This window comes from Ovis canadensis, chromosome 2 (assembly GCF_042477335.2).
Source record: "Ovis canadensis isolate MfBH-ARS-UI-01 breed Bighorn chromosome 2, ARS-UI_OviCan_v2, whole genome shotgun sequence".
Lineage (NCBI taxonomy): Eukaryota > Metazoa > Chordata > Mammalia > Artiodactyla > Bovidae > Ovis > Ovis canadensis.
The window spans coordinates 8,793,108-8,812,084 of NC_091246.1; the positions used below are offsets into that span (position 1 = coordinate 8,793,108).

Here is an 18,977-nt window from a genome sequence, read left to right on the forward strand (position 1 = left end):
GGCAGATTCTTTACCATCTGAGCAACCAGGGAAAGAAAAGAAAGGAAAGTGAAGTCACTCAGTCGTGTCCGACTCTCTGCAACCCCATGGACTGTAGCCTACCAGGCTCGTTGGTCCTTGGGATTTTCCAGGCAAGAGTATTGGAATGGGTTTCCATTTCCTTCTCCAGGAGATCTTCCCAACCCAGGAACTGAGCCTGAGTTTCCCGCTTTGTAGGCAGATGCTTTATCATCTGAGCCACCAGGGAAGCCCCACTAATTCTCTTGAGATCCATCCAAGTTGTGCCTTGTATCAGTAATCAGCTCCTTCTAAATGCTTTTGCGTATCATCTCATGGTATGCATATATCACTATAATATTTTTAATCTTCCCCAAACACAATGAGGTACTGTACAATGGCATTTCACACAAGTGAAAACTGGGACTCAGGTGAGATGCCTGAAGCCACACAGCTCTACAGCAGATTGTGGCCCACAGCCACCCTTCAGTCCCAGAAGCAGCCCTGCCCGGAAGCCTGAAGGGTGTCCAACTCTCTGTTTTCCTCCCAGAGTTGGACACACCCAAGGACCTTCGGGTTTCTGAACCTACGGAGACCAGCCTGACCCTCCTCTGGCGGACGCCGGTGGCCAAGTTTGACCGTTACCGCCTCAACTACAGTCTTCCCTCGGGCCAGCCGGTGGAGGTGCAGCTCCCCAGAGACGCCACCTCCTACGTCCTGAGAGGCCTGGAACCTGGGCAGGAATACACCGTCCTGCTCACAGCAGAGAAAGGCAGACACAAGAGCAAGCCGGCACGGCTGCAGGCGTCCACAGGTGAGGTGGATGAGCTCTGAGCTCTCTCCAGACCCTCTGATGACCTTGAGGCTGGCAGGCCCATCAGCCGGGTTGTCTTCAAATGAGAAGATCCGATGGGAAGACGAGGGACTTTCTCCAGTCATGAGTCCTCTAAATGCCGCTTGAGTCACTTACACATCTTTTCCTCTTGTCCACTGATGTGTCCATAGCGAAGTTCCCTAGCTGGACAATCAATAATGGCTTTTAAATATTTCTTCCTAGGAGAACTTAAAGCATGAGAGTTTGTGCTTGTCTTTGGTTCTTTTTATTTTAATTTCATGTATTCATAGAAATGAATGTTATATTTTTTTTCCTTGTTTTCCCCCTCTTTAGCACAATCCATTAACTTTTCATTTTATTTCTTTTCAAGATGACCAAGAGGTTCAGAGCAATTCTTTGGTTATGACCCATTAAATATTTTTATTCCAGGTCTTTTGCCCTCCTCTCAGGTTACCTGAAATGCTGTACACAGTCCTGTGAGCCTGTCACAGAGCCCTTCTCCTTTTGCTCTTACTCATTAAGTGATGAATTTTGTTTATCCATGACAGCTTAATCCTGACCTCCAGTATCCTTCCAGCCCAAGTATCCTGTTCTTTGTACCTGCCCCCATGTTTCTTCAATGGCTAAACTGGGGGAAAAAAATCAGTTCTTCTTTTATGAATATGCATATTTAATTTTGGCTCCCAAATAGTCAAGAGGTATAGGTGGAAAATGTTAATTCTTCAGAATGTGATAAAGGCTTAGTTTCAATTTAATTAGTATTTATTGAGAACCCATTGAATACATGGTATTATGCCGATATTTGACGAAAAATTAATCATGGACTGAGCACTGTTATTTTGGCTCATGTGCTCCTGGTCTTAGTCTGTGGGGAAGACCAGGTAGTCAGAGTGTTAGATGAAACTCACCCAAGGAAAGGAAGTAATTGGGGTAATCAGGATAAGCCAAAGAAAGTGTCTTGACAGAGACACTATGTCAGCTGAATCTCCATAAGCAGAAAACGGGTTGCAGTGATGGGCACATTTGGAAATGCCTTGAAAAGTCTTAGTCATTTATAAATACTTTCACCTACACATAACAGAAATCTCAAGTTACAGAACTCTAGCAAGACACAGGGCAGTTTCCTCTCTCATAAAGCAAATCAGAGGTTAGGTAGTTCAGTGCTGGCCCAGCAATTCCCGATTATCAGGGATCTGGGCTCCTTCTGTCCTTCTGTTCCATGAGTCTTAGTCCTTGGCCTGCATTCTCAAAGCCACCTCCATGTCACAATATGGCTGCTTCAGTGCAGCCTTCACGTCTGTGTTACAGGCAGCATGAGGGAGAAAGAAACAAGAACAAAAGGTGGTGCCTCCCAGACGAGTCTTTCTGGAATCCTCACCAATGACTTCTTACGTTTTACTGGCCACTTCTAGCTATAAGTAAGTCTAGGAAAGGTAGCCTTTGAGCTGTGTGCATTGCTGCCCACATAAAATTGTGGGAGTTTGTAAGGAAGAGGGGGTGGGTATTTGGTAGACAAAGAATAGCCTCTTCAGAAAGGACGTCAGCCTGCCAGGCTCCTCTGCTCATGAGTTTCCCAGGCAAGGATATTGGAGTGGTCGCCCTTTTCTTCCTCCAGCAGATCTCCCTGCCCCAGGGACTGAACCTGTGTCTTCAGTGTCTGCTGCACTGGCAGGAGAGTTGCCTTTGTTTCTTTGTTTCACCAGTTGAGCTATAGATCCATTTGCTAAAGTGAACTTAGGTGGTCACTGCTGTTCACTCTAAGCATGGACTGCTTCTAGCCAGTTATGAGATGAGCATCAAGGATCCTTGGATGGGGCAAGGGTAGCTTAATCACAGATGAGGTGGGGAGAATAAATTGGAAAGAAATAAATCAATGGTAGAGATTTGAATGGTTCAGTTTGTAGAACATGAGCTTGTTGTAAAGATGTGAAGTCGCTCAGTCGTGTCCAACTCTTTGTGATCCCGTGGACTGTAGCCCACCAGGCTCCTCCATCCATGGAATTTTCTAGGCAAGAGTACTGGAGAGGGTCGCCATTAAGATGTGAAAGGGCAACAAATGAATCAGAGAAACAAGAGAATAATTTCTTCTTCTTTCCTTCCTCCTCTTCTTCTCCTTCCTATTCTTCCTCTTCTTCCTCTTCCTCCTTCCTTCCTCCCTCTCTGTCTCCCTCTCTCTTTCCTTCCCCCTCAGTTTCACAAATGCTGGATTACAGAGGATTTCCTGGCTCCTCTCAGTCATCTTACCCTCTGGCCAGGACCACTTTATCTCTTATCTCCAGCAGGGAATCCCCAGGCTTCAGCAGCTCAGGGAGATGAAAGCTTTCAAGTGAATCGCAGGCTGGAATTACTTTGCCTCTGACTAAGAGCCCAGTTTGGCATCCCAGAGGCTCAGTGGTTTCATTTTCCCAGCCATGCCTTTTTAACACCGTTTCAAAGAAATCATGTTGTATATTTAAAGACATTCCTCACTCATTACAGAAAAAATGTGCAAAGTTCCTTGTATGGGTTCTTCCCCTACTGTCTCTGGAATATTTCTCTCTATAGCTCTCTCCATAGAACTATTTTATTTCTTTAAGAGTGAGGTGGACATTTCTCTCTGTCTCCTGAAGTCTATCTTCCCAATAAGCATCTCATACAATATCTTCCCAGTAAATATCTCCCACATTTACTCAGTCGATAATGTACTACAGCCATGTTCCATGCTAAGTTCTGGGGATACTAGGGCAATGAAGACAGGTCTGTGTTTCCAGGGAACTCACTAGTAAACAGACACTTTCATTGCTGTAACTGGGGGTGTAGGGGTGCAGTGGGAGCAAAGGATACCTTCTAAGTATCAAGAAAGGCTTAATATGGGACAAATCCTTTGGACAGACACAGAGGAGGAAGGCAGGACTGTGTTGTGGAATACGTAAGGAAGTAGAAGTCCAGGCACCTGGCCTTGCTAAATACATGGGGAGAAAAATGAAACAGGAAAAGTGAAAGTCCTCAGGGGAATATACCATGTGGCTATGAGATTGAAATGTCAAAGGGCTGTAGGTTCAAACTCAGAAGAAAGGGGTTCCCAGCTCTGCATCCTAGATTCTTAATAGCAGAAGTCTGAAAAATGCTGCTCACTGTCTGAGCTTTACAGAGAAAATGACAAATCGGCTGCTCCAAAGCATCTTCCCCAGAGAATTCCAGGACTCTAGTCATAGCACTGAGCCAAAGCACCAGCCTTTTCCTGGATGCAGCATCAGGTTAAAAGTGTGCATTACCTGACTGCCCATCATAGCTGAGATATAATGCAGGGACCCTACCCCAGGCTACATAGCCCTAAAGAATCTGGTCCCTCCCATCGCTCTGACTTGGCTCGCTCCCACCACTGGTCCGCTTGCTCATTTCACTGTGGTCACCCTGGCCCTCTTGCCGCTCCTTACATGCGCCAAGCCGGCTCCTACCTGAGGGCCTTTGCATATGTTTCTCCTGCTGTCTATATACCCCTCCTCTCCCAGGTCTCCACCCTGCACCTCCCTCATTTCATTCAGCTCAGGTGTCATCTCAAAAGACCTCTCTGTCTGCCAGTCTAAAAGGGTGCCCTGTCCTCATTCACCCAGACTGCTCCAGAGTTCCTTAGGACACTTGCCTGGCCTGATAGCACTCACTACTTGGTTTACTTATCTATGGCCTGCCTCCTGTGTGCATGCATGCTAAGTCGCTTCAGTCATCTCAAGCTCTTTGCGACCCGATGAACTGTAGCCCGCAGGCTCCTCTGTCCATGGGATTCTCCAGGCAAGAATCCTGGAGTGGGTTGCCATGCCCTGCTCCATGGCCTGCCTCCTGCTTCCAACAGGAATGTAAGGACTCTGTCTCTTTTACTCCTTGCTGCAACCTCAGTGCCTTGAATACGTAGCACAGGCTTCAGGAGCCTCTGCGGACCCCAGCTCCTCCAAAGGCAGCATTTCCATGGGATCTCCTGGTCTTCTGCTTTCACCCCTGCAGCAACAGCCCAAATTCTCTCCCTTAAGAGTGAAGGGAAGGGAAGCCAGTCTCCTGGAGTCTTTAATTAAGCTTGTGCCCAGTCGTGTCCGGCTCTTTGCAGCCCCATGACCTGCAGCCCACCAGGCTCCTCTGTTTACGGGATTTTCCAGGCAAGAACGCTGGAGTGGGCTACCATTTCCTTCTCCATAATTAATCTTACTCTGGGTAAAACTGAGAGGAAAGAAAGAAGGGAAGATAGGAGGGAGGGAGAAAGAAAGAGGGAGTAAAGGAAGGAAAGAAATTTAAAAAGGCGCTAGTGGTAAAGAACCTGCCTGCCAGTGCAGGAGACCGGAGAGAGGCAGAGCCAGTCCCTGGGGCGGGAGGATCCCCTGGAGGCGGGCGTGGCAACCCACTCCAGGATTCTTGCCTGGAGCATCCCACGGACAGAGGAGCCTGGCGGGCTACAGTTCATAGGGCCGCAGAGTCAGACACCACTGGAGCACCTTAGCGTGCACACATCCCTGTTAGCACTAAACAAAATTAGTGTGTGCCAAGTGTCTGTCCCACACCCAGCATCTGTATTCTAATAAACTCAACAAAACCCTGCTTGAAGGGGAGGCCGTGATTTGCTATGAGCAGTAAGGGACACAAAGCAGGGAGAATGTGCAGATACACGAGACCGGCAAAGCATCTTTCCACGCCATGTAAGACTCAACAGCGATACCCGCATAATTCTCAAGGGTCTGGGGAAGCAGAGAGGTGGAATTTTGTTTTTAGCAACAGCTGCAAGTAATAGAGAACACTCTGCTCTAATTGGCCTCTTTGATTTTTCTCATGGAGCAAACTGAAATTTAGTCAAATATTTATCCATCCAATAAATATTTATTTCTTACCTGCCATGGGTCAGGCAGCACTGGCATAGAGAACAGAAAGACACAACCCCTCCCCCCAGGAAATGAAGCATCCTGCAATGAGAATGAGAGAATGGAAACCAAAATTATAAGATTGTGACTAGTTTGTTTAGAGGCAAGTGTGGGAAGCTACAGGAGCACAGAGGCAAATACCCATCCCAGACTTGAGCAAAGTGAAGGCAGGGTATCAGAGAAGGCTTCTTGGGAGAGGTGGTACTTTACCGAGTCCTCAAAAAGAAACAAGAATTGGGCAAGTGGAGAAGGGAGTGATGACATTTCCAGCTAGAAGAACAGCATGTGGGAAGTTCAAAAAGATGTGAAACGTTATGTTAGTGCAACGCCAGCCATACAGTCTGCTGTATGATGGAGCTGGAGAGAACAGGGTTCAAGGTCACGGACATCATCAATATCTTCTACAAAGGGCAGTGAAGATCATGCTGAGGGGCTTGGGTTTCATTCTTGACAGTGTTAAGTCCCCCAAAACTGTGAGAGCAGGCAAAGCTTTGAATTTCCATTTACTTTACAAGAGGAGATCAAAACAATTTAATCTTCCCTTGGGTGGTCCTCGGGCTTGAATTTGGCCATTCCGCTGCTGCAGGAGAATGTTTCCCAGCAGTGAGCATGAAAAGTGGATGCCTCGTCAGTCAGCACTTGGTAATGACCATCTACATGATGGTGGAAATCTAAAGATTTAAAGTTGGCATAGCCAGAAATTCCTCCAGGCCAGCTGGTCAACTCACCGTGAGCCCAGAAATGGGATTTTGAAATTCTGATTTCCCAGGCCCACTGACATTGTTCAGAGGGTAGATGCCAGTGCACAGCTGTAAGGAAAAAAGACAACAGCCTTTTCATAAAGAAAGGCCAAGAAATTCAGTGTGGGATATACCACGGAAATACTGGGCCTCTGAGGCAGTCAGCCCACAAGTGTGTCATTTGCTGCTGAAATGCAGAGTCCGCGTTTACATGAAGTCTCTTGGTCTCCATCTTGAGTGTTGTTTGCTGTGTTTTATTCATATCATTCCCTCTCTTTTCATATTCTTACCCACCTCCTTTTAACTACTGATTTTATTCATTGGAATTACACTTTTACTGATCTGTCAGGCATTTGTTTAGTGAAGTGTTTGGGTAGGGCACCAATAGCCAAAAATTTTGGTGGACTATTATAATAGTAAGTGACTATTGTCATTTGCTGAGCGACATGACATTATATGAAAATTACTCTATCAGCTGTACCAAGTGATGAAGCAGACTGTGAGGCACATTGTGTAGCAGCGTCTGAGGCATGTACAAAAGCTGATGCAGAGAGAAAAGATGGTTCTCATGAGAAAGAGACATTTTCTAAGGTGGATCTCCTCTTTCCAATCATCTTTACTGCAACAGCTTAATAGACATCTGTAGCAACTAAAGGGACAATCCTAATCCCTTCCCCAATTAGGTAAGTCTCCCCCACGTCTCTTGCAACCTGGTATCTTAAATTTCTTCCATGGGGAAAAATGTATATATTTTATGTCATACTTTAGAGAGAGAGCTTAAAAAGCAGTTACCTGAGAGGAAACACAGACTTAATTCACATGAAGGGGATCGACTGTCAGTGTCAGCTAAGTCCCTGACAAGCAGTTTTGACAGCAGCAGGAGAAAAAAGGAAGAAGAAAGTGGGATGAAAAAGGAGAATCCATGAGCCACAGCACTGATTCCCTAAACTTTGCAGTCTGATGTAGACTGGTTTTTGTCCCACGTCTCTTTATGGATGAGGGCTCTTGGCATATCTGAAAAGGTCACACTCCTGAGTCTAGTTGTGCTGAAAGGCCAAGTTCAAGGGAATAATTGCTGCTCCTGGAGCTCTGTGCCCGGCTGCACAGAGGCCACTGGGCTGAAAGATGGCTGACCGTTTTTCCTTTCTTTCCCCACAAGTATGGATAGATACATCCCTTTGAGCTTGGAGCCCTCTCTTCCTCACCTGGACCATGTTTGTGTGGTTAAGAACTGCTATGTGGTCTCGGACAAGGGCTCCAGGACACAGATTTGGGTTAAAGGAAGTGTCCGTAAGAATGACAGTCAAGGTCAGGCATGCCGTATGCTTTCTGTAAGGACAGTCAGTATTTTAGACTTTTCAGGCCATATGGGCTCAGCTCCTCTGTTGCACCACGGCAGCCCATAAGCAGCCATCAGCAGAACGTGGATGCATGGGCATGGCTGAGTCCCAGTGACAGTTTACTTATGACATCAAAATTTGAATCTCAGACATTTCATCTTCATGAAGTGTTCTTCTTTAGATTTTTCTAACCATTTAAAAAAAGTAAAAGTGTTGTTAGCTCACTGATTACCCAAATAGGCAGCAGGCTAGATCTGACCCTCAGATCCTAGTTAGCAGTCCCCTGTTGTAGATCAAACAGGATTTGAAGTATGTCAGATTTTGTCAAACTAGAACAATCAGGAAGAACATTCCCCAGAAAGTAGAGAAGTCTGAATCAAATAGATTCTGGAGAAGAAATGTTTTCCCTTCTGAACAGATATCTTCAATCTAACAGCAGGCTAAGATTTTCAAATGAGAAGTCAGCTTTAATGGACACACGAGGGTGATTTGAAATAAGCAACAATATAAAGTATATATGGAGAGAAACAATGTATTCACTTATATAAGCTCAAGTCATTTCTTACTCTGTTGTTTAGAGGATGTTTCCAGATAAAATCCTTTCTTCCCAGGTGATGCAAAAACCACTTAGGCTCAGTCCTGGGAAAATTATCACCTTGAAGTGAGACATGTGAGTGTTCTGTGCTGTGCTCATTCCAGAGATGAATAAAGACAGCAAATTCAGCTTTAATTGAACTTAATAACTGTTCTCCCAGGGCATTTCTTTCTGTCCAATGAGGGAGAGCTTTGCAGAGACTCAGCTGTTTGTTCAGGACAGCCTTACTTGTCCCGTGTTAATTTATCTCTGATCTGTCCACAGTGGTTTATGTAAACTGATTTGAGCCCCACAAAACTGACAAAAATCCCAGCACAAAGAGACTGTGAAACATGCCTTCCCAGGGAGATGGAGGAAGCACAGAAAGGAAGGGAATCTAAGAGGAGCCAATTTTCTCAAAATACAACAGGCTGGCCAGCTCAGACTAAGGATCCCAAGAGGAGCAGCTGAAGGCTCTTCTTTATGATCTCATCCTTAAGATGAGAGACGCTTTTCAAAATGGAAACTGCAGCCTAGAGCAGTGCTAACACAGACGTGTAACATTTTCTAAATCCACAGGACGCTGGTCAATGGAAAAACATTTTCAAAAGACAAACCCCAATATGCAACAGGGCAAAATGAGTATTATACTGACTTTCCTGCTTATGTTTTGATGGCAACAGCACGGCTCAGGGGTGCGGGGAGTGAAGCATGAGGCCGGGCCCTACGGCCCCTCAGCACCCGAAGCGGGCTTGCATTTCTGAGTTCCCAAATGGAAAGCGTTTTGGCACAGTTTAATGGACCCCGTCTCTGTCATTATTCAGACTACAGCCCTGAACTGGGAAACCTCACCGTGACCGAGGCTGGCTGGGATGGCCTCAGACTCAACTGGACCGCAGCTGACCAGGCCTATGAGCACTTTGTCATTCAGGTGCAGGAGGCCAATGGGGTGGAGGCGGCTCAGAACCTCACGGTGCCCGGGAACCTGCGGGCTGTGGACATCCCAGGCCTGAAGGCCGCCACCCCTTACAGAGTCACCATCCACGGGGTGATCCGGGGCTACAGGACTCCAGTGCTCTCTGCTGAGGCCTCCACAGGTACCTCTAACCTTTCTGTCTCTAGCTTCTGTTTTTCCCAACAGGAAACTGCCCAAGGATAATCAGACGCAACTCGTTTTTGAACGGACTTGAATTCCCCAAGTTATAGCACGGTGATGCCTAATAATGGAAGAAATAAGGCTGCACAACTCCCAGGGCGGTTTTCACAGTACCCGTCATGTGAACCACAGCCTTTGGGGCTCTGCAACGCCCAGCCTGGGGACTATGCGCTGAGCCCCTATGGCAGGGCCCTTCACAGGCTTCCTCCTGGGGAGGGAGGCTAAGGCATTATATCTGAAAGGAAAAACAATCATAATAATCTTCTTGTCTTCTGGAGAAGAGGGCAATTCCTTAATAAAATAAGATCACGAATGTTTTCCTACACCTCACCCCGTCGGTTCTATTTCTCAAATTTAGGAAGCTGCGTGATGCACGGCTCTCTAAAGAAAGTCACATTCCTTTAAAAAAGTAATGTCAGGCCTGCTCTTCCATTACAGAGTTCCCTGGATCAGCGTGTGTGATTTGATCATTAAACGAGTTCTTTGTCCTTCTCCAGGAGACACTCCCCACTTGGGAGAGGTCACGGTGTCCAAGGTGGGCTGGGAGGCCCTCAAACTCAACTGGACGGCTCCGGAAGGAGTCTACGAGCAGTTTCTCATTCAGGTGCAGGAGCCTGGCATGGAGGAGGCAGCCCAGAACCTCACTGTCCCAGGAGGGCTGAGGTCCGTGGACCTGCCTGGGCTCAAGGCAGCCACTCACTATAGCATCACCATCCGCGGGGTTACTCGGGACTTCAGCACAGCCCCTCACTCTGTTGAAGTCTTAACAGGTACTCTAGACTGCTTCACTAACTTGCTTCCTCCCGCTTAGGAGGGATCCACGCTCTTCCCTCATCTAAACTGGGCTCCACTCCTACCCCAACGAGGAGTGCCATGATTCACCCAGAGGTCCTGTCCCTTGTTTGGCAGGTCCTAGTCCTAGCATGGGAGCCAATTCCGTGGAAAGCTCCATGTTCTCTTCTCTTGCATAAATTAAGCGATGACTTTTCTCTCAAAGCAAGTTTCAGCCGTATTATCTAAGAAGTTGGAAAGCACACTTGGCGAGTGGGAAAAAAAATAAAAAATTGATCTGAGCTCATTTTAAGAACACACCAAAGGACTCCCTCCCTGAAGCCCCATCTGTATGTCAGAATGGAAGTTGTGAACAATCCTGAGGACTGTCTATGAAAGACAAAGGCTGACTAGAAATGCCCTGGCTTCAGTGCCAACAGCTGGAGTGTGCTCAACACGTGCTGTAAATCACACATCTGTGATCAACACCAACCAGACAACTCTCCTGACCTCAGCCACAATGCCGTCTCACCTGAATCCCAGAATGCCATTGCCTTTTTTTAGTAACCTGGCAACTCTGTCTCCTTGTGCAGAGGAGGTTCCAGTTCTGGGGAACCTCACAGTGACCGAGGTTAACTGGGATGCCCTCAGACTGCACTGGACCAGCCCCGATGGGATCTATGAGCAGTTTGTCATTAAGATCCGGGAGACTGATCAGCCCCAAGAAGTTCACAGTCTCACGGTTCCTGGAAGCCAGCACTCCGTGGAGATTCCAGGCCTCAAGGCTGGTACCTCTTACACAATCACCCTGCGTGGCGAGGTCAGGGACCACAGCACTCAACCCCTTGCTGTGGAGGTCATCACAGGTATACAACCCTCTTTCCCACGCCAGGGACCCCAGCTTGTCATTGGAATAGAGAAAATTCCCCAGGAGTCAGGGACTGCTCTCAAAGCTGTTGGCAGTCAACATGAACGCAAGCTCTAACTCCAGAGGGTCTGAGTTGGAATTCCACCTTACTGGCTGAATATTCTTGGGTATCTCATTTTATATCTCTGAGCCTTCTTTTCTCACCTCTGAATCAGAGATAATACTCTGCCCTCAGAACACTGCCATGAGCAGTAAATGAGGTAATGGGTGAAAGTACTTGGCAAGGCACTCATTCTGTAGTAAATTTTGAATGGCAAATAGCTAAATTTATCCAATAGCAACATATCATAGTCTAATTAACATACACAGCAGGGTTGTGACAGAATACGGTCAGAAGATTCTAGAGAAATCTTAGCATTAGTGGCCTCAGAGTCACTGATGGCCATCCATCTGGTAGTCACACCACTGCAGAATAACCTCTGGAATGACTTATCCTCATCTGCAGAAGTTAGCCAAGTCTGTCTCTTTCTCCTTAGCAGATCCTTGAAGCAGGGCTATTTCCAAGAAAGGACAGTCATGTTGGACTTCAATGTTTTAGATTCAGTTTGGAGAGGAAAAACAATTCATCTCAATTTGTCCCCTGAAAATATGCAACTCCGTCTGTTGCAGAAAACTGTGCTGGTCATGAGGTTGCTAGAAACAGCTTTGAAAGGATCGTGGAGAAATGGGTCTGATTTGGGGGATTAGGGTTTTTACGGGCTTCCCTTGTGGCTCAGCTGGTAAAGGATCTGCCTGCAATGAGGGATACCTGGGTTTGATCCCTGGGTTGGGAAGATCCCCTGGAGAAGGGAAAGGCTACCAACTCCAGTATTCTGGCCTGGAGTGTTTTTATGCTGGGCTCTAAGCCCATGCCCTTCTCTACACACCCTGTGTTTTAATCCCAGCCAAATAACCTAATCAAATGAGTTGTCTTTCTTGCTGAGATATATTGAATAAACCTGGTCCTTGCTAGAAACGGCATAAGAAAAGTTATGTGGCAGTATACCTTACCTGGCCAGATTATCAATGGCCTGTGTTTCCTGAAATATTATCAAACCAAACAGGAGCAAAAGGGGCCTTTGGGACACATGAGATCTCAGAGCAGAATATAGTGATCTACATTTGTAGTTTATAAACTTTGTGTTTTTAGCAGTAGAATTCCTTTTGCATGGGCAGTCTTACAAGGAGACCCGCTATATGACCAGTAAATGAACAGCCCTTCTTGGTGAGCTGGGAAGGAGGAGAGGGCCATCCGCACCCATGTCTCCAACCCAGTTCTTCCATAGAAGGACCAGTTCTACTGTCTAAATGCAGCCCCTCCAAAAGGTCCGGTTTGGACAGATGCCCCATGAGCACCGAAGCCAGGAATACCTGAGAACCAGTACCTCATACTTTTTCTGATGGAAATCTTGCTGATATTTTCTTTTTTAACTTTGAATTCATGGTCACTTCAGCCTCAGAAAAAAAAAAAGGGGTGGGGGGAGCTGGGAGATTACATTGAACCCTGAGCAGCAGTGAGTTTTTCCTTATCTGGAACCCAAACTTTCTATATCAGTAATGACTACATTAAATTTCCTTCCCACATTGTTCAGTTCAGTCACTCAGTCATGTCCGACTCTTTGTGACCCCTTGAACCACAGCACGCCAGGCCTCCCTGTCCTACATTGTAGAAAAATGAATAGTGGGTACTGCTCTGCACCATCTGCAGAGCAAAACATAATCACTTTTAATTAAGAGTAGACACTCATTTCACACACAGGGCCTCGCTTTGTGAAGCAAGCATTCTTCATTCAGACACAGAGTGCTGTCAGGAGAAGCCGGGAGGGAATGTGCCAGGCCAAGAACCCAGTACGGAAACTTTAATCCCTGACAGATGAGAAAAGTCTGGAGATAAAACATCAGACTTGTCCAAACCTGATTCAGCACATGCTTTGTGCACCCAGTCAGCTAGCCTGTGGCCAGCAAAGAGAGGATCTCTCCAGAGTTCAGTAATGAGAATGAAGCAGGGAATTCTCTCCCACGTGACCAAGAAGTTTCAAGGAGAAACATCAAAACATCTGTGTATCCGTGGGTTCCACACTCTCAAATTCAACTAACCAATATCAAAAATATTAGGGGAAAGAATTCCGGGGAGCAAAAAGCAAAACTTGAATTTGCCATGTGCTGGTAACTGCATGCATAGCATTTACATTGCATTAGGTATTATAAGTAATCTAGAGACGATTTTTAAAGTATACAGGAGGATGCAGGTGCTGCTGCTCCTGCTAAGTCGCTTCAGTCATGTCCGACTCTGTGCAACTCCATAGACGGCAGCCCACAAGGCTCCCCCGTCCCTGGAATTCTCCAGGCAAGAACACTGGAGTGGGTTGCCATTTCCTCTTCCAGGGGATCTTTCTGACCCAGGGATGGAGCCCAGGTCTCCTGCATTGCAAGCGGATTCTTTACCATCTGAGCCACGAGAGAAGTCCCTGTGCTTTTAACCAATTCTTACTTCCCTTACCCTGACCCACAATGCCACCTTTTCCATGGCCTTTTAGGTGCTAGTCATGCATGATCCTCAGAGACCTCCCAGTGGGTTGTCAATGGTTGAAAATATTCGGGGAAATCTTGGCATCACCAAGTCAAGGATAAGCAACACAGATGATCCCCTTTGTGACCGTCTTCATCTCCCTAAGAAAGCTGAGGCCAGTTGCTGCAGTTCAAACTGAAAATTTCCTGAGATCAGAAATGACCACACACACACAAACACAAGAAAACCTTTTGCCCCTTTCTCTCTTCCCTAGCGCTGGGCTGTGGGGTGTTCCTTCCTCATGTTTTGTTGGCAGGACTGACAAATTCCTCTCTGTCCTTCTTCAGCGGAGCTCCCCCAGCTGGGAGACTTAGTCGTGACCGAGGCTGGCTGGGATGGCCTCAGACTCAACTGGACCGCAGCTGACCAGGCCTATGAGCACTTTGTCATTCAGGTGCAGGAGGCCAACAGGGTGGAGGCAGCTCAGAACCTGACGGTGCCCGGGAACCTGCGGACTGTGGATGTCCCGGGCCTGAAGGCCGCCACCCCTTACAGAGTCACCATCCATGGGGTGATCCGGGGCTATAGGACCCCAAGGCTCTCTGCTGAGGCCTCCACAGGTACCTTGTTCTCCCTGTCCAGGGGGATTTCTCTCCAAGAGATCATGCGAGGGGTCAGCTTGCATCCATACCTAAATCCTTCCCATGTGCCCATTAGCTGCTGACCTTGCATGCTCAGAGACCTGCTCGTGGGCTGTGCCTTGGTCCAGATGCCTTTGACATCTCAGGAATGTACGTGCAGATGTGGCCTTTTCTGACCTCTAACCTCTCCCAGACCTTACCTGTCTAGTCCTGTAACTGCATCTCTTTTGAATGACAGCTTTCCATTTCATGAGCCAGCTTGATGGTCTCCATTCTCGTCCCTCGTGGTTGGATGAAACCAGAAGCCAACCTCCCCATGTGTGAGTTCTGATGGAGCACATGTTATTTACTTTAGAGTCTTTTTGTTGGAAGTTGAAAATGGTGCTTTACTATCCCAAATCCCTGAAGGATATGGGCACCATGGTTCTTGCATTTAAAAAGAAATGTTTAAATTTAAATGTTTCTCTAAAATGAACGGAGTATAATAAGAGAACTGAATTACCCTCCTCCGAGCAGTTCTCTCAGATACTGAGTCATTGTTAGAACATCAAATTAGCAAATAGCTAGACCAGAAAAGAAAAAAAAAAAAGATCACATAATTATGCCTGGAGACTGTACCAAAGAAAAAGCCATTCATTAGCAGAAGCACAGCCAGCAGCGTTTGAAGCGATGAATGTCCCAGGCTATGAATGTCAAAGATCCGATGCCCTTTTTGTTCTTTTAATGAAGAGTTGCTCCCTGGACTGTTGGCCTTTGGATGGCGCACTCTCAGCCCAGACCCAGGAGGGTGCATCTTAGTGTACTCATCAGTCTGTGCCAATGACAGAGCATTCAGTGTTTCCCTGGACCTTGCTCAAGAGCACAGCCCTCCCTGGCCCTGGTTTGTGCCTCCATTGGTCTGAAGTTGAGCAGAGGCTGGTTGGTTTGGTTTTGAATATGCCTTTCCCATTTTCCGATACTTATTGCAACTTAAATTTTGTGTGAACTTTTATGTCCGAGTTGATTCTACTAAAAACATAGCTCTCCTTTTCAGCCCGCATCATTTCAGTAACTCTTGCTGATACAAACATTCAGCACAGACAACTGATGCGTGAATGGTAACCCTGAAATGCCTAAGAATTGCAGCTGAGCCTTCCCTGGATGGACCCGGGGCCCTTTTATCTAACATCCATGAACCATTCCCTCTCAGAAGGCAGAGAATCACCCACCACTTTTCATCTTGCCTGTAGATCATGTGGTTTGGGTGTTCTTAGTGTTTGTGTGGTTTTTGCTTTTTTATTTCTTCATAATGATACAACATGCTTGCTCCTGATGAGTTGGTCTGTGGGGAGGAAGAGCCATAATTCCATCTGGTCTGCATTCCATCAGATCTCTTGGGAAGGGAGCGCTTTCTCCTGCCCTGCTAGAGAGACAATACTAGCTTTGCAAACCCTGCTCCTGCCTGCCCTCTGCATGTTTTATTCCTGTTGCTCAGAAAAGCATTGAGACAAAATGTTACTTCCTGGCCGGACAGGGCTGCCTGATGGCCTCATCCTGGCTCAGCTCTCTCGGTTGGCAAGGCAATACTAGCCTTCTTGGCCCCCAGAGAAGCAGTTAAGAAAGGACAAGCTATTTTAACAGAATCTGAGAACAGCTGGCCCTTGTCAGAAGTCAGAAGAATCACACTGACAAATTTCCAATTCCCTTTAAGTCACAAAATCAGAAGCCTCAAGGTACCACCGTGGGAGGGGAATGGCATCAGAATTATTTAGTCATCATCTGAATAGATGGGAACTCCCTCAAAGCAGAGGATATCTGCCTGCCTGCGGGAAGCAAGCACAGATGGTCTCCTGAGTGCAATTTAAGATACTGAAAGCTGCCAGCACTAGTATCTTTTGACTGACGGCCAGCATCCCTGAGGTGCGGCTCCCAGGAGCACCGGGGCTTTGGCAGAGCAGTTCCTGCCGCCGACACTCAGCCTGCCTCCTCGCTCAGGCCAGATGTCAGGCAGGCCCTGACCAGGTGTGGCAGCTCCAGAGCAGGCAAATCTGCTTACTACACCTTCCTTTGTGTATTTCTCCTTTTAACAAACCCCCCTTTCCTCTCCTACTGGCACTGATTGGTAACATTGCTTCATTTTGCCCTGACCCTGCACTGTCAGATCTTTCTATTCAGCTATTAACAACTACAGTCTTAAAACCCAAGCCCCATGATTAATTCGGATTTATTTGTTTCTTCTCTGCTACCCCTCCTTTTTCAGCCGGAGAACCTGAACTTGGAAACTTAAGTGTTTCCGACATCACTTCTGAGAGTTTCAATCTCTCCTGGACCGCTACTGATGGTGCCTTCGAGACCTTTACCGTTGAAATTATTGATTCCAATAGGTTCTTGGAGACCGTGGAATATAACGTTTCTGGCGCTGAACGAACAGCCCACATCTCAGGGCTCCGCCCTAGTAATGACTTTATTGTCTACCTCTCTGGACTCGCTCCCAGCATGCAGACCAAAACCATCAGCGCCACGGCCACCACAGGTACACGCACATTTGCCCATTCCTAACGCCCTCTCTCCAGAGTCTTTTTTGCAGGATGAAGCCACTCCTTCACTCCCACGGAAGCCCAGGTCACAGGGCAGCAACTGTTCCCTGACACTAGCCTGGAGCGCTGTTGACCATGCCTCTCTTCCAGCAGCAGCCCATATGGTGACTTTCCTACTTTATCACTGACCAAGCCATTTACAGCATAATATAGAGTGTGGTCCAGATTGCCACGCTGAATCTGGAAAAAAGAATTCTCTTCCTCAGTAACTAAAAAACTCTGATGAGAGCTGTTCTTGACTTGGGAAGATGTCTACATTGGTCAAAGAGGTCTTAAAAATTATATTGTGTGTTATATGATGGTTTTTGTCTTCCGAGTGACTTTGAGTTCCCCAAACCCCAATATTCCAATGATTGAATGACAATGAATTGGGAAAGTGATGACAGTCAGCAAAAGTTATTCATCAGATGAGTGTAGGAGGAAGTCACGCTATTCAGACCACCCCAATTCCAAGGCCACCTCTAGGAAAAAAGACCAGAACATGCTGGCTTGCTCCCAGAACAGTGAATGGCAGATGGCAGAATCAGAGCAGGCATGTTTATACCAGGAACTTGGTTAGCTGAAGAGTGAACCGCCCTCAGCAAGTCCGTGTTATCTGTGACATGCACACTATCAGAGATGCTCTCTGGAATGTAGCAAAAGACAGTTCTACATGAATTCAACAGGGAGAGCCTTGTCCATTTCCAAATAGCATTCTTAGCACATGTTTGGACAATGCCTTTTCCTGACAGATAAAATTAGACATCACAGAATGAAATTAAAAGTCATTTGTGGAGTAAACAGGAGATTCTCTTCTTCTCACAAAAATGGTTCCCATATTCTGGGAGAATTCAAGAAAAGGATTAACATTGCAGTATCCAAACTCCCTCATTTTAAGTTGCCCAAGGCTGAGGGAGGGTCTGTCCTCATTCTGCATGAGACTGCAAATTGTTATCAGCGTGGACCCCAGGAAAAACAGTGAGCTAGCCAGCAGTATCTCATTCTCACCCCAACCAGATGAAAGTTCATCGAAACCTACAGAAATCAAACGCATGTATTTCTTTCTCATGGCTCAAGTTGGTTTTCAAAAGAGGGCAAGCTCCTTTATCAGAGGGTAAGGGTAAAGGTTAAAACTTGATGGATTTAGTCTTACATGTTTTGATTTTGACCTAGTAGAGTTTTACATTGACATGCTGTTTGTATTTTCTGTTTTTCTTCTCACTTTAGTAGCTGAGCCTCTCCTTAGCCACCTCACTGTCTCAAATGTGACTTCGGGCAGTGTGGCCATCTCATGGAAAGCTCAGGAGTCTGCCTTTGATAGCTTCCTTGTAGAAGTTAGGAATTCTGACCCCCTCCAGGAGACGGTGGTCCATTCTCTGCCTGCGGCGTCTCGCAGCTTTGTCATCACCAACCTCAAAGCTTCTTCTGATTACACTGCCCACCTCCACGGGCTGATTGGCAGGCAGCATGCTCAGACTCTGATGGTCCAAGCAACCACAGGTATTTCCCATGCTGCGTTCTTCACTGTCCGCTGAACTTCCTCTGAAGAGGATTCCGCCCAAAACCACCTTCGACCCACTTTTCACCCTTCTGTTCCTCCAGATCCTTCTCAAATTTGAGAGAACCACCCCAACTGGAGCTTTAAAAGAAAATCTCTCACCCCAAATTAAGGAACTTCGGTGTCAACCTCTTTTTCCTAAAAGTCTGCTCACATCTGGCGTTGTCTGTGTAGAGTTAACCTGATGCGCTTTGGTTGAATTTCTAAGCCATCCTTTGATCTGGCCTTGAACATGATCGTCTGCTTGTGGTCTTTCTAATCAGTTTTCCCATGTCTTGTTTAAAGGAGCGTGTGCATGCCATTGTTGATTCCTTGGTCACAGAGATCCACATTCTGTTTCTCTCCACCAAGCTTTTAAAAGTGGTGTTACCAGCATGCGGAGAAAAACACCCCGAAGCACACCCCAAGACTCACATGAGATGACCCAGTCGTCTCATCTTGTTCTTAAGAACTTTTATTTGCTTGTGTTCCCTAGAGACTGCTCCTTTTTGACACTGACTCTGTCAAGCATGTT

The 18,977-nt window shown here is 46.7% G+C and overlaps 1 protein-coding gene across 7 annotated transcripts in view; it reads left to right on the forward strand.

The window, feature by feature from the left end:
- The window catches only part of TNC (tenascin C), a 101,466-nt gene that overhangs the window by 45,630 nt on the left and 36,859 nt on the right, over positions 1-18,977 (forward strand). For 3 of the 7 annotated variants that reach the window (XM_069575273.1, XM_069575275.1, XM_069575278.1), the window contains exons 10-16: positions 548-811; positions 9,191-9,463; positions 10,020-10,292; positions 10,887-11,159; positions 14,057-14,329; positions 16,590-16,862; positions 18,133-18,405. In XM_069575273.1, coding sequence (XP_069431374.1) covers positions 548-811; positions 9,191-9,463; positions 10,020-10,292; positions 10,887-11,159; positions 14,057-14,329; positions 16,590-16,862; positions 18,133-18,405 — 1,902 coding nt within the window. The remainder of the gene's footprint in view (positions 1-547; positions 812-9,190; positions 9,464-10,019; positions 10,293-10,886; positions 11,160-14,056; positions 14,330-16,589; positions 16,863-18,132; positions 18,406-18,977) is intronic. The other 4 variants (XM_069575274.1, XM_069575276.1, XM_069575280.1 and 1 more) reach the window with 2 other exon arrangements.